Consider the following 15,496-nt stretch of genomic DNA (forward strand, 5'->3'; position numbering starts at 1 on the left):
ATGCAGGTGTTGGTTGACTGGTTGATATATCTGCCCTGCTGCCTCTACCCTCTTCCTCTCCACCCCTGCCCTCTTCCTCTCCACCCCTGCCCTCTTCCTCTCCACCCCTGCCCTCTATCCTCTCCTATTGTCCCATACACTAATCTATACTCTTATTTATGCTTTGGGCGAGTGCACTGCAGTTCTCCCTCGAGTTCGTGACCCCGACTATGAATACCACTGCTGTAGATAATAGAAGACTCAGAGAGAGAGAGAGAGAGGAGGAAGAGGAGGGGTCGTTGGGGCGTTTTCCAGTCTAGAATACTTTCACTTTCAACGGTCTTCTGCAAAGCAGAACGAGCGCATTTCTTCTTCAGCTCGTCGAACAGAAAAGCGGAAGACTTCGCGGAGGGACGTTCGTTGTTAGTTCGATGGAAAATTGCGATTTTAATTGGTCTACTTATTTCATCATTGTCTCTGTATTGTGACTTCACCGGTAAGTTAGACTTCTGTCTAATTCCACAACTCTGTGACGAGTGCGGAATTAAGTTGAGTTTAATAGTTTAGGTATTTTTTTCTGTTTTGTTTCCTTAAATAAATGTTGATACTGTGCATTTGATTTAAAGTATTTTAGATAACTAATGACTGACAGTGAATGGTTGAATTCTTTAGGAATACATCCTCCCTCCTGCCATGGTTCAATGACGTACTAAATTCCATGTGTGTGTAAGTGTTTGTGGTGCTCAGGTCAGCTGTTTGTTCACCCTCCCGGAATTGCTAATAACCCATCCACAACAACCCGACTAGATGTGATAAAGTGAAAATCTGAGGTCCGCACCCAACCCTAACCCGCAAATATAGAACATATGCAATAGGCTAAAGTCAAAGAGAGCGGAACGATTTTTTTTTGACAGGGGGAGCATTTTTTTAATAAACCTGATTTAGATATAAATGATAATTTCCTACATTTTGGCTATTTGTTAGTCGACTATTCTATAATTAGATGCATGTAGCTTCTCTTTTGTCATTCTATGTTGACCTAGAATACTACATAAACCCTTGATCAACATAATAATGTAATAGATCGATAGAATGAACGCTATCAATCTAGTTGACATCCGTAAAGTTCCCGCTGTTATCTTTCGCAGAGCGAAGATGTTTAGGGACCGGCGAGAAAATACAATGACGAAACAAAAATAAAAACGGAAAAGATTTTCTGTGCAAAATGTCCAAATGACATCAGTTTGAGCGGTTGTAAAGGAGAAATAAATCTGTGAAAATGAAACCCAATATGTTTCTGATGAGATTGCAGTTCGGCTTTTATGTGGTTGAAATACTATCAGGTTTTAATGATGTTTAATGATGAAGAGGGCACCTCTACAGATGGTATCTAACGGAGCTTTGTATTCTCTCAAGTAGGCAGAAATAAAGAATTCATATTTCTCCGCTCCTGTTTCCAAGTCGAACATTCTGTCAACATTTGGTGTATCATTTTACTGCAAGACATGTTCTGCAAGAGTTCATATTATGGCTGTATGAGAAGTCATAGACCTACCAACAGATTTCCGTTTCCATGTAATACATCTGAACAGAAGGCTGCAGTTCCAGATAGCCTAAAATAATGAAAGAAAAACCTCAATTTAGCCTGTATAAAGTGAACAAGATTTATACATTTATAGATTTATTGAAGCTGTACTTCCTCCTTTTTCAACCCACTCAACCCGCTCTTCAGCCACACAATTTAATGAGTTAACACGTGCATCACTAGTGTGTGCGGTATGTGTGTTGTTCTTCGCGTGTGTGTGTGTGTGTGTGGCAACTTCTGGGTTATGGAGTGTAACATGTATTTGATTAACATACAGATAGATAAACGTTATACAATAATATTGTCCTGTTTGGTTTGAACAATAAAATCAACAATAACAGAACAATAACGTTTTCACTTGACCTTGGTCTTCCAGATGCTGAGTGCCTGGTGGTCAGTCCTGCCAGGCTGGTGGTGAAGCATGGAGACCCAGCCTCCTCTAACTGCAGCTCAGATACCCCTGTAGAGATGGGCTGGGAAGCCACCCAGGGAGGAGTTGGTCTAACAGACAACAAGGTGAAGTTCCTACGCTGGAGGGTGGACAGGTAAGAGAGGCAGACACAGCTGAGACTTTTAAAACTTGTTAAAAACGTGTTAGAAAAGCCTTTAATGAATGGTTTTACTGTTTTAGACAGTTCTGGCTTCTATTTTAGATTTATTTTAAATGCACTTTAAATATTCCATTTGATTTGACAGTGTGACTGACTGGAAGATCAAACCTACATGCTTCACAGAAGGAGGCCAGTGTCAGAAACAGCTGGACATCACAGTTTATAGTGAGTGACATCTCTCTCTTATCTTCTCTGGTGTTTCTGAATGTATTATTAGTATGGCTCTGCACTGTTAATCACTGTGTGTTTCCATTCCTCCACAGAGCTTCCAGACCGTGTCTCCATCAGCTACAGGAAGTACCCTGATCCGATGGTTGAGGGGGATCAGTACCTGCTACAGTGTCTTGTCCAGAACATCGCTCCTATTGGGAGACTCACGGTGTCCTTCTACAAAGTCAGTGCCACTGGTGAACAGACAGAATTAGACACACAACATAAATCCAAGGACAACATCAAGACACCACAGAATGGGACCTTCACCCTGGACTTCACCCCTGGTAGAGATGATGACGGGGCCCAGTTGTTGTGTTCAGCCATGTTGGATCTGGGACCAGAGGGACCCCAACCTCCTCCTGTAATGGACTCAAACCGCCTCAACATCAACGTGCACTGTGAGTCCTTCTGGTTCTCTGTCTTCACACATTTAGTACAACAGTTAGTTAGACACCAGACGAGTCATGACGTTGACAGATGTTGTTTTCACTTCATTTTCTCTCATGAATCAACTTGTTTCTCATCTCTCTTTATCTCTCATTAATCAACTTGTTTCTCATCTCTCTTTATCTCTCATTAATCAACTTGTTTCTCATCTCTCTTTATCTCTCATTAATCAACTTGTTTCTCATCTCTCTTTATCTCTCATTAATCAACTTGTTTCTCTCTCTCTCTTTATCTCTCATTAATCAACTTGTTTCTCATCTAACTTTATCTTTCATTAATCAACTTGTTTCTCATCTCTTCACCCCCCAGACAAGCCTCAGATCACTAGTCCTGGATGTTTCTCCATGAGCATCACGGAGGGCGACACCCTATCACTTAACTGTAGTGCAAAAGGTAACCCTGCCCCCTCGTACGATTGGTTGCTCCCCCAAGCCGACCCCAACCCCATGGAAGAGAGATCCGTAGTGACCATCACCAACATGGCCAAGTCTCACTCTGGAGATTACACCTGCATCGCCATCAACACCCTGGGAAACAGCACCTGTACTGTTAACGTGGAGGTCACAGGTGAGATGGATGGATGATTGGTAGGTTTGTTGAAAGATTGGTTGGATGGTTGGTAAGTTGGAAGATTGATTGGTTGTTAGGTTAGTTGGATGATAGTTTGGTTGGTTGGTTGGTAGGTTGATAGATTCGGTCGTCCATCGGTCTTGGTCTGTCGAGAAGGTCCTGTTTTGGAAAAATATATATATTAAAAATGAAACAATAGAATTCACACATGGTATAATGAAAAACCTCAGTGACCGCACTCTCCTTGTCATGACAAGCTCTCCTATTACCTCTGTGACCGCGCTCTCCTTGTAATGACAAGCTCTCCTATTACCTCTGTGACCATGCTCTCCTTGTAATGACAAGCCCTCCTATTACCTCTGTGACCATGCTCTCCTTGTCATGACAAGCCCTCCTATTACCTCTGTGACCATGCTCTCCTTGTCATGACAAGCCCTCCTATTACCTCTGTGACCATGCTCTCCTTGTCATGACAAGCCCTCCTATTACCTCTGTGACCATGCTCTCCTTGTCATGACAAGCCCTCCTATTACCTCTGTGACCATGCTCTCCTTGTCACAAGCTTCCTATTAATTTCCTGTGACCATGCTCTCCTTGTAATGACAAGCTCTCCTATTACCTCTCTGTGACCATGCTCTCCTTGTAATGACAAGCCTCCTATTACCTCTGTGACCGCGCCTCTCCTTGTAATGACAAGCCCCTATTACCTCTGTGACCATGCTCTATTACCTCTGTGACCATGCTCTCCTTGTCATGACAAGCCTAATGACCTAATGACATGACCTTTCACATAATCACTGGTATTTTACTCAACACAAAGCACTGTGATGTTGACATTCCAGGTGTGTTTATGTTATTTGAAACCTGACACAGATCATGACTATACGATGTCCCCCATATACTGCTAACATAGAGCAGGTCAACTCTGCAATCATGACTATTCAATGTCCTTCCCCATATACTGCTAATATAGAGCAGGTCAACTCTGCAATCATGACTATACGATGTGCCCCCCCCATATACTGCTAACATAGAGAAGGTCAACTCTGACCTCATGACTATTCGATGTGTCCCCCCCATATACTGCTAACATAGAGCAGGTCAACTCTAATCATGACTATACGATGTCCCCCCCATATACTGCTAACATAGAGCAGGTCAACTCTGTAATCATGACTATACGATGTGTCCCCCATATACTGCTAACATAGAGCAGGTCAACTCTGTAATCATGACTATTCAATGTGTCCCCCATATACTGCTAACATAGAGCAGGTCAACTCTGTAATCATGACTATACGATGTCCCCCCCCATATACTGCTAACATAGAGAAGGTCAACTCTGACCTCATGACTATTCGATGTCCCCCCCCATATACTGCTAACATAGAGCAGGTCAACTCTGTAATCATGACTATACGATGTCCCCCCATATACTGCTAACATAGAGCAGGTCAACTTTTGTAATCATGACTATTCGATGTGTCCCCCCCATATACTGCTGACATGGAGCAGGTCAACTCTGTAATCATGACTATACGATGTGTCCCCCCCATATACTGCCAACATAGAGCAGGTCAACTCTGTAATCATGACTATACGATGTGCCCCCCATATACTGCTAACATAGAGCAGGTCAACTTTGTAATCATGACTATTCGATGTCCCCCATATACTGCTAACATAGAGCAGGTCAACTCTGTAATCATGACTATACGATGTGTGTCCCCCCATATATACTGCTAACATAGAGCAGGTCAACTCTGTAATCATGACTATACGATGTGTGTCCCCCTCTATATATACTGCTAACATAGAGCAGGTCAACTCTCTGTAATCATGACTATACGATGTGCCCCCATATACTGCTACACATAGAGCAGGTCAACTCTGTAATCATGACTATACGATGTGTCCCCCCATATACTGCTAACATAGAGCAGGTCAACTCTGTAATCATGACTATACGATGTCCCCCCATATACTGCTGACATAGAGCAGGTCAACTCTGTAATCATGACTATACGATGTGCCCCCCCATATATACTGCTAACATAGAGCAGGTCAACTCTGTAATCATGACTATTCGATGTGTCCCCCCATATACTGCTAACATAGAGCAGGTCAACTCTGTAATCATGACTATACGATGTGCCCCCCATATACTGCTAACATAGAGCAGGTCAACTCTGTAATCAGCGACTATACGATGTGTCCCCCCCATATACTGCTAACATAGAGCAGGTCAACTTTGTAATCATGACTATACGATGTCCCCCATATACTGCTAACATAGAGCAGGTCAACTTTGTAATCATGACTATTCAGGAGAGTGTTTTGAAGATGAGTTTATAGAAAATAAAAATATATATAAAAAGGTATGCGAAGAAGGTTGTAAATATATACATATATATATACGGACAAGGACAAAAGACATTTAAACTGCTATGCCATCTTGGAGCAGAGGAAGGATGCAATGCTCATTTCCCTCTCTCTGTTCCGTTAAACTTTGGGGTGGTAGTCTTGGTAACGGTAGGTCATATGCAAAACCACTTCAGTGTAAAAATAAATGAATCTGAGCATCCTTGTATATGGAGTATGGGAATTGTATCAGGATTGAGATCCACATATGAATGTAGTTTAATTAAATCAAAAGATAAACTCATGTCGTTTTTCGAGCTGTTTACATATTGGGAAAAAAATTCAGATGTATATCAGACATGCCAAATAATATTATTATTATAAAATAAAATTATTGTGAAATGATCAGAATTGTGTTGCCTGTGTAAACGCAGCCTAAACATCTGTTCCCTCCTCAGGAGCTTCCTGTCAGACTGCTGGAAGTGCCTTGGTGGTTGTGCTGCTCCTCCAACTCATTCATTGGCTTTAAGACCACTTCCTGAACCCACTGATTGGCTGAATACATGTGCTTTTATTTTTTTTTCTTCTTCAAAATCCTCCCACTGTGATTGGTGGCTGTCTGTCCACTTTCTGCTAACTATTGATTAATTTAAAAAAATATATATATTGATTGATTGATTGATAACCATGACAACAATACTTTGATAATATTACCTTGTAACTTTATGATTTTGCCTTAAATCAACAGTTTGGATCCACCTACACATTAAAGGGTTTGTCTTTATTCGTACTATTTTCTACATTGTAGAATAACAGTGAAGACATCAACTATTATGCTGTGCCAATAGTAGGACACACCTACTATTCCATGGTTTCCATGGTTTCTATATATATATATATATATATATCATGGATTTAATTCATTTTACACCTACTATTCCATGGTTTCTATATGTGTATATATATCATGGATTTAATTCATTTACACCTACTATTCCATGGTTTCTATATGTGTATATATATCATGGATTTAATTCATTTTACAGTGTTATTGACTGCGTTTTATTTCACTATCTCTGACCATTCGTGATCTTAGTCAGCTATGACACATAATACTTCATTTCACATTTCCTTATTAAGTTATGGTGTCAGATAACATACAATGAAACTAGACTTTTGTTAATAATATACAAATGACCTTGTTCCAGGTGGGGATGTTGTTCTGCACTAGTGTGTCAATAGCAGGCATCTTTGACTCTAGATTACATCTACTAAACATGTTACATTGTTTGGTGAGGATGTTGTTCTGCACTAGTGTGTCAATAGCAGGGCATCTTTGACTCTAGATTACATCTACTAAACATTGTTTGGTGGGGATGTTGTTCAGCACTAGTGTGTCAATAGCAGGGCATCTTTGACTCTAGATTACATCTACTAAAACATATTACATTGTTTGGTGGGGATGTTGTTCTGCACTAGTGTCAATAGCAGGACATCTTTGACTCTAGATTCAACTAATCATGTTACATTGTTTGTGGGGATGTTGTTCAGCACTAGTGTGTCAATAGCAGGACATCTTTGACTCTACTAATCATATTACATTGTTTGGTGGGGATGTTGTTCAGCACTAGTGTGTCAATAGCAGGGCATCTTTGACTCTAGATTAATCATATAAACATTGTTTGGTGGGGATGTTGTTCAGCACTAGTGTGTCAATAGCAGGACATCTTTGACTCAACTAATCATATTACATTGTTTGGTGAGGAGCACTAGTGTCAATAGCAGGACATCTTTCTCAACTAATCATATTACATTGTTTGGTGAGGATGTTGTTCTGCACTAGTGTGTCAATAGCAGGACATCTTTGACTCAACTAATCATATTACATTGTTTGGTGAGGATGTTGTTCTGCACTCAGTGTGTCAATAGCAGGACATCTTTGACTCTACTAATCATATTACATTGTTTGGTGAGGATGTTGTTCTGCACTAGTGTGTCAATAGCAGGGACATCTTTGACTCTACTAATCATATTACATTGTTTGGTGAGGATGTTGTTCTGCACTAGTGTGTCAATAGCAGGACATCTTTGACTCTACCAATCAGATTGTTTGCCAGATCAGACGTTGTATATTATTCTAATCCGAATGTTCTAGGCAGCTGCTTTCATTTCAGAGCGTCTAATTTGTAAATGACTGTATTAAATGATAACTTTTGTCGATTCTGTGAAACATTTTACATGATGTTGTGATGTAGGTGATGAAGTTAAGAGTTCTTATCGATTCACCGGGTAAAACAACGTGTTCCATTGATCCCATTGCAGCCATTCTAGCCATTACACATGAACACACACTCTGGCTTACAGCCATTGGTGGGGATGTTGTTCTGCACATACTCTGCTGTCAATAGCATGGGGCCTTACCAGACATCACTTTGACACTCTCTGGGGGCCTTACCAGACATCACTTACACTCTGCTTTGGTGAGGATGTTGTCACTGCACTAGTGCTGTGGGGGCAATGGGACATCACTTTACTGGGGGCCTACAGACATCACTGTTTAACACTTGTACACTCGATGGGGGCCTTACCAGACATGTTACACTCTGTTGTACCAGGCATCACTGTAACACACACTCTGCTTTACCAGACATCACTTAACACACACTCTGATGGGGGCCTTACCAGACATCACTGTCACACACTCTGCTTTGTAAGGAAATTTTGACTGATTAACATTAAATAGAACCATTTATTCTTAACTTTTGTTATGGGGGCCTGTGCTAAAAAACAAATTAAAACATTTTATTAATTGTCTGTAACAAATGTTGTACCAGATGTAACTGTAACACATGTCTGTAACAAATTAATTGTCTGGTTCTTATTAATTGTCTGTAACAAATTAATTGTCACATCACTGTCTGTAAATTAACAACTCTGTTCCAATTGATCATCACTGTAACAAATTAATTGTCATTAACTGTCTGTAACTCGGGGCCTTACCAGACGTAACACACTCTGCTGAAGATTTATCTTTTTTAGACAGACATCTGCTGACCTAAAACACTGGGGCCTTGGGAAACCGATGATGTCCAGTGTATAACCATGTGTATGGGTTAGTACATCACTGTAACAAACACTCTGCTTTTGGGACTGGTCTCACCAGACATCACTGTAACACACATTCTGCTGAAATGGGGGTTTTTACCAACACATCACTGCCATAACACACATTCTGCTGTAACACACACTCTGCTGTAGGTCCTTCTGTAGCCATTACATGGCGCATGTAATACATGAACACGGAACCATTTATTGTACACACACACACTGTCTGCTGTAAAAGCACTCTGCTGAAAATGTACAAAACAACATTCTGCTATTATTAACACACACACTCTGTCTGTAACACACACACTGCTGTAACACACACTCTGCTGTATGTAACACATTACATCACTGTAACACACACTGCTGTGTACACTCTGCTGTAACAAACACTCTGCTGTAACACATTACTCTGCTGTAAACACACACTCTGCTGTGTAACACACACACTCTGCTGTAACACACACTCTGCTGTAACACACACTCTGCTGTAACACACACACTCTGCTGTAAACACACTCCTGCTGTAACACACTGCTGTAACACATTACTCTGCTGTAAATTAATTGCTGTAACAGACATTGTCACTAACAAATTAACACACACACTCTGCTGTAGATGATTTCATTTCTAACAGATAAGAATGGTCCTTGCTGCAGAGGAGAAGATACCACTATCTTTAACAGCTGAAACTCTGTGTCTGTAATGAGAGGGACAGAAACATCTCCGACCTGTAAACAGCTGTAACAAACTCTGTGTCTGTAATGAGAGGAAGAGGATGACTGTATTGCAGACTGTGAAACTCTGTGTTGCTGACTGTGTTAGTCCTGTGTTGCTGACTGTGTTCCTGGCTGTGTTAGTCCTGTGTTGCTGACTGTGTTAGTCCTGTGTTGCTGACTGTGTTGCTGACTGTGTTAGTCCTGTGTTGCTGACTGTGTTAGCTGACTGTGTTAGTCCTGTGTTGCTGACTGTGTTGCTGACACATCAGTCCTGTGTTGATGACTGTGTTGCTGACTGTGTTAGTCCTGTGTTGCTGACTTTGGTAGTCCTGTGTTGCTGACTGTGTTAGTCCCAGTGTTGCTGACTGTTAGTCCTGTGTTGCTGACTGTGTTAGTCCTGTGTTGCTGACTGTGTTAGTCCTGTGTTGCTGACTGTGTTGCTGACTGTGTTAGTCATCTGCTGTTGTTCATAGGCTCGGTCTTAACTGGGGGAGACTCTGAGGGAAACACACTCTGAGGGCAGAGTTCACCGGATGTAACAGCAGAACTGTGAGTGTGTGTGCGTCTGTGTGTGTAACTCTGTGTGTGTGTGTGTGTGTCTGTGTGTGTGTCTCTGTGTGTGTGTGGTGTGTGTGTGTGTGTGTGTGTGTGTGTGTGTGTCTGTGTGTGTCTCTGTGTGTGTGTGTGTGTGTGTCTGTGTGTGTGTCTCTCTGTGTGTGTAACACTCACTCTGCTGTGTGTGTGTGTGTCTGCTGTGTGTGTGTGTGTGTGTGTGTGTGTGTGTGTGTGTGTGTGTGCGTCTGTGTGTGTGTAACTGTGTGTGTGTAACACAGTGTGTGCGTCTGTGTGTGTGTCTCTGAGTGTGTGTGTGTGTCTGTGTGTGTGTGTGTGTGTGTGTGTGTGTGTGTGCTGTAACACACACTGTGCTGTGTGTGTGTGTGTGTCCTGTGTGTGTGTGTCCTGTGTGTGTGCGTCTGTGTGTGTGTGTCTCTGTGTGTGTGTCTGTACACACACTCTGCTGTGTGTGTGTGTGTCTGCTGTGTAACACTCTGTGTGTGTCTGCTGTGTGTGTGTGTGTGTGTGTAACACACACCTGTGTGTGTGTCTGTGTGTGTGTGTCTCTGAGTGTGTGACTGTGTCTCTGTGTGACTGTGTTGTCCTGTGTTGCTGATCTACATCCTGTGTTCACTGTCCTGTGTTGCTGACTGTGTGTAGTCCTGTGTTGCTGACTACCTATATGTATGTATGCTGACTGTATCACTAGTCCTGTGTTGCTGACTGTGTTGTGTGTGTGTGTGTGCTGACTGTATAGTTCTGTGTTGCTGACTGGTGTGTTAGTCCTGTGTGTGTGTGTGTCACTGACTATAGATGAGGAACAGTGACAAGAAATCCACTGTAACAGTTAAGTCAACTGTATGCTATATATCCACTATCACTACCTTGCTGACTCACTACCTATATCCTGTATATCACTATCACTGCCTGTATATATATATACTATCCTGCCTATGTTGCTGATATATCCACTATCCTACCTATATCTATGTATAGTCCTATCACTTGCTATATGACTACCTATAGTCCTGTGTTGCTGACTATCACTACCTATATCTATTCTGTGTCACTACCTGTCTTATATCCTGTGTCACTGACTGTGTTAGTCCACTATCACTACTGTCTATATATCCACTATTGCTGACTGTGTTAGTCCTATCACTACCTATACTGTGTTAGTCCTGTATATGCTGACTGTGTTAGTCACTCTATATGCTGACTGTGTTAGTCCTATGTTATATGACTGTGTTAGTCCTGTGCCTTGTCTATATGACACTACCTATGTGTTAGTCCAGTGTTGCTGACTGTGTTAGTCCTGTGTTGCTATCACTGTATCTTAGTCCACTGTTGCTACTATATCTATAGTCACTATCTTGCTGACTGTATATGTATATATCCAGTATCACTACCTATATCTATATATCCTGTATGTTGCTATATGTTATATCCTGTATCACTACCTATATCTATATATCCACTATCACTGACATATATATATAGTCCTGTGTTGCTGATATCTTATATCCTGTACCTATATCTGACTGTGTTAGTCCTATATCCACTATCACTACCTATATCTATATATCCACTATCACTACCTATATCTATATATCCACTATCACTACCTATATCTATATATCCACTATTACCCTGACCTATATCTATATATCCACTATCACTACCTGTATGCTGACTGTATATCCACTATCACTACCTATAGTCCTGTGTTGATGACTATGTACTTATATATATATATGACTGTGTTATCACTCCTCTATATGTTGCTGACTGTGTTATATCCACTATCACTACCTGATATCTATAGTCCTGTATTGCTACTGTGTTAGTCCTGTGTTGCTGACTATGTGTTAGTCCTCTGTTGCTGACTGTGTTAGTCCTCTATCACTACCTATATCTATATATCCACTATCACTACCTATATCTATATATCCACTATCACTACCTATATCTATATATCCACTATCACTACCTATATCTATATATCCACTATCACTACCTATATCTATATATCCACTATCACTACCTATATCTATATATCCACTATCACTACCTATATCTATATATCCACTATCACTACCTATATCTATATATCCACTATCACTACCTATATCTATATATCCACTATCACTACCTATATCTATATATCCACTATCACTACCTATATCTATATATCCACTATCACTACCTATATCTATATATCCACTATCACTACCTATATCTATATATCCACTATCACTACCTATATCTATATATCCACTATCACTACCTATATCTATATATCCACTATCACTACCTATATCTATATATCCACTATCACTACCTATATCTATATATCCACTATCACTACCTATATATATATATCCACTATCACTACCTATATCTATATATCCACTATCACTACCTATATCTATATATCCACTATCACTACCTATATCTATATATCCACTATCACTACCTATATATATATATATATCCACTATCACTACCTATATCTATATATCCACTATCACTACCTATATCTATATATCCACTATCACTACCTATATCTATATATCCACTATCACTACCTATATCTATATATCCACTATCACTACCTATATCTATATATCCACTATCACTACCTATATCTATATATCCACTATCACTACCTATATCTATATATCCACTATCATATATCCTATATCTATATATCCACTATCATACATACTTACCAGAACAGAACGAACTGTCATATATCCCATATATATATATCCACTATCATATATCCTATATCTATATATCCACTATCATATACCTATATCTATATATCCACTATCATATATCCTATATCTATATATCCACTATCACTATCCTATATCTATATATCCACTATCACTACCTATAATCTATATAATCCACTATCACTACCTATATCTATATATCCACTATCACTACCTATATCTATATATCCACTATCACTACCTATATCTATATATCCACTATCACTACCTATATCTATATATCCACTATCACTACCTATATCTATATATCCACTATCACTACCTATATCTATATATCCACTATCACTACCTATATCTATATATCCACTATCACTACCTATATCTATATATCCACTATCACTACATATATCCATAACATATCCACTATCACTACCTATATATATATATCCACTATCATATATCCTATATATATATATCCACTATCATATATCCTATATATATATATCCACTATCATATATCCTATATCTATATATCCACTATCATACTATCCTATATCTATATATCCACTATCACTACCTATATCTATATATCCACTATCACTACCTATATCTATATATCCACTATCACTACCTATATCTATATATCCACTATCACTACCTATATCTATATATCCACTATCACTACCTATATCTATATATCCACTATCACTACCTATATCTATATATCCACTATCACTACCTATATCTATATATCCACTATCACTACCTATATCTATATATCCACTATCACTACCTATATCTATATATCCACTATCACTACCTATATCTATATATCCACTATCACTACCTATATCTATATATCCACTATCACTACCTATATCTATATATCCACTATCACTACCTATATCTATATATCCACTATCACTACCTATATCTATATATCCACTATCACTACCTATATCTATATATCCACTATCACTACCTATATCTATATATCCACTATCACTACCTATATCTATATATCCACTATCACTACCTATATCTATATATCCACTATCACTACCTATATCTATATATCCACTATCACTACCTATATCTATATATCCACTATCACTACCTATAATCTATATATCCACTATCACTACCTATATCTATATATCCACTATCACTACCTATATCTATATATCCACTATCACTACCTATATCTATATATCCACTATCACTACCTATATCTATATATCCACTATCACTACCTATATCTATATATCCACTATCACTACCTATATCTATATATCCACTATCACTACCTATATCTATATATCCACTATCACTACCTATATCTATATATCCACTATCACTACCTATATCTATATATCCACTATCACTACCTATATCTATATATCCACTATCACTACCTATATCTATATATCCACTATCACTACCTATATCTATATATCCACTATCACTACCTATATCTATATATCCACTATCACTACCTATATCTATATATCCACTATCACTACCTATATCTATATATCCACTATCACTACCTATATCTATATATCCACTATCACTACCCATATATATATATATCCACTATCACTACCTATATCTATATATCCACTATCACTACCTATATCTATATATCCACTATCACTACTCATATCTATAATCATAATCATCATCACTACCTATATCTATATATCCACTATCACTAACATCTATATATCCACTATCACTACCTATATCTATATATCCACTATCACTACCCATATATATATATATCCACTATCACTACCTATATCTATATATCCAATTATCACTACCTATATCTATATCCACTATCACTACCTATATCTATATATCCACTATCACTACCTATATCTATATATCCACTATCACTACCTATATCTATATATCCACTATCACTACCTATATCTATATATCCACTATCACTACCTATATCTATATATCCACTATCACTACCTATATCTATATATCCACTATCACTACCTATATCTATATATCCACTATCACTACCTATATCTATATATCCACTATCACTACCTATCTATATACCCACTATCACTACCTATATCTATATATCCACTCATCACTACCATATCTATATACCCACTCATCACTACCTCATATTCATATCCACTATCACTACCTATATCTATATATCCACTATCATATATCCTATATCTATATATCCACTATCATATATCCTATATCTATATATCCACTATCATACATACTTACCAGAACAGAACGAACTGTCATATATCCCATATATATATATCCACTATCATATATCCTATATATATATACATATATCCACTATCATATATCCCATATATATATATATCCACTATCATATATCCTATATATATATATCCACTATCATATATCCTATATATATACATATATCCACTGTCATATACCTATATATATATATATATATCCACTATATATATATATATATATATATATATATATATATATATATATATATATATATATATATATATATATATATCCACTATCATATATCAGCTCTGCTGTATGTCTTACTGCTATTAGCAGAACTGCAGCTCTGCTGTATGT

The 15,496-nt window shown here is 38.4% G+C and overlaps 1 protein-coding gene across 1 annotated transcript; it reads left to right on the forward strand.

The window, feature by feature from the left end:
• Positions 1–268: 268 nt before the first annotated feature.
• Positions 269–6,556, forward strand: LOC127919818 (vascular cell adhesion protein 1-like). The gene is made up of 6 exons (XM_052503664.1): positions 269–475; positions 1,941–2,109; positions 2,261–2,340; positions 2,439–2,786; positions 3,145–3,402; positions 6,225–6,556. The coding sequence occupies exons 2-6, from the start codon at positions 2,033–2,035 to the stop codon at positions 6,293–6,295; spliced, it is 834 nt and encodes a 277-aa protein (XP_052359624.1). The 5' UTR covers positions 269–475; positions 1,941–2,032; the 3' UTR covers positions 6,296–6,556.
• Positions 6,557–15,496: the final 8,940 nt, after the last annotated feature.

This window comes from Oncorhynchus keta, unplaced genomic scaffold, assembly GCF_023373465.1.
Source record: "Oncorhynchus keta strain PuntledgeMale-10-30-2019 unplaced genomic scaffold, Oket_V2 Un_contig_17556_pilon_pilon, whole genome shotgun sequence".
Taxonomy (NCBI): domain Eukaryota; kingdom Metazoa; phylum Chordata; class Actinopteri; order Salmoniformes; family Salmonidae; genus Oncorhynchus; species Oncorhynchus keta.

Bases quoted from the DNA above. Each gene is read 5' to 3' on its own strand.
- LOC127919818 (XM_052503664.1), top strand. From the start codon at position 2,033: ATGGGCTGGGAAGCCACCCAGGGAGGAGTTGGTCTAACAGACAACAAG. The intron at 2,110-2,260 runs GTAAGAGAGGCA...TTGATTTGACAG, and splicing joins CTACGCTGGAGGGTGGACAG to TGTGACTGACTGGAAGATCA. The intron at 2,341-2,438 runs GTGAGTGACATC...ATTCCTCCACAG, and splicing joins GCTGGACATCACAGTTTATA to AGCTTCCAGACCGTGTCTCC.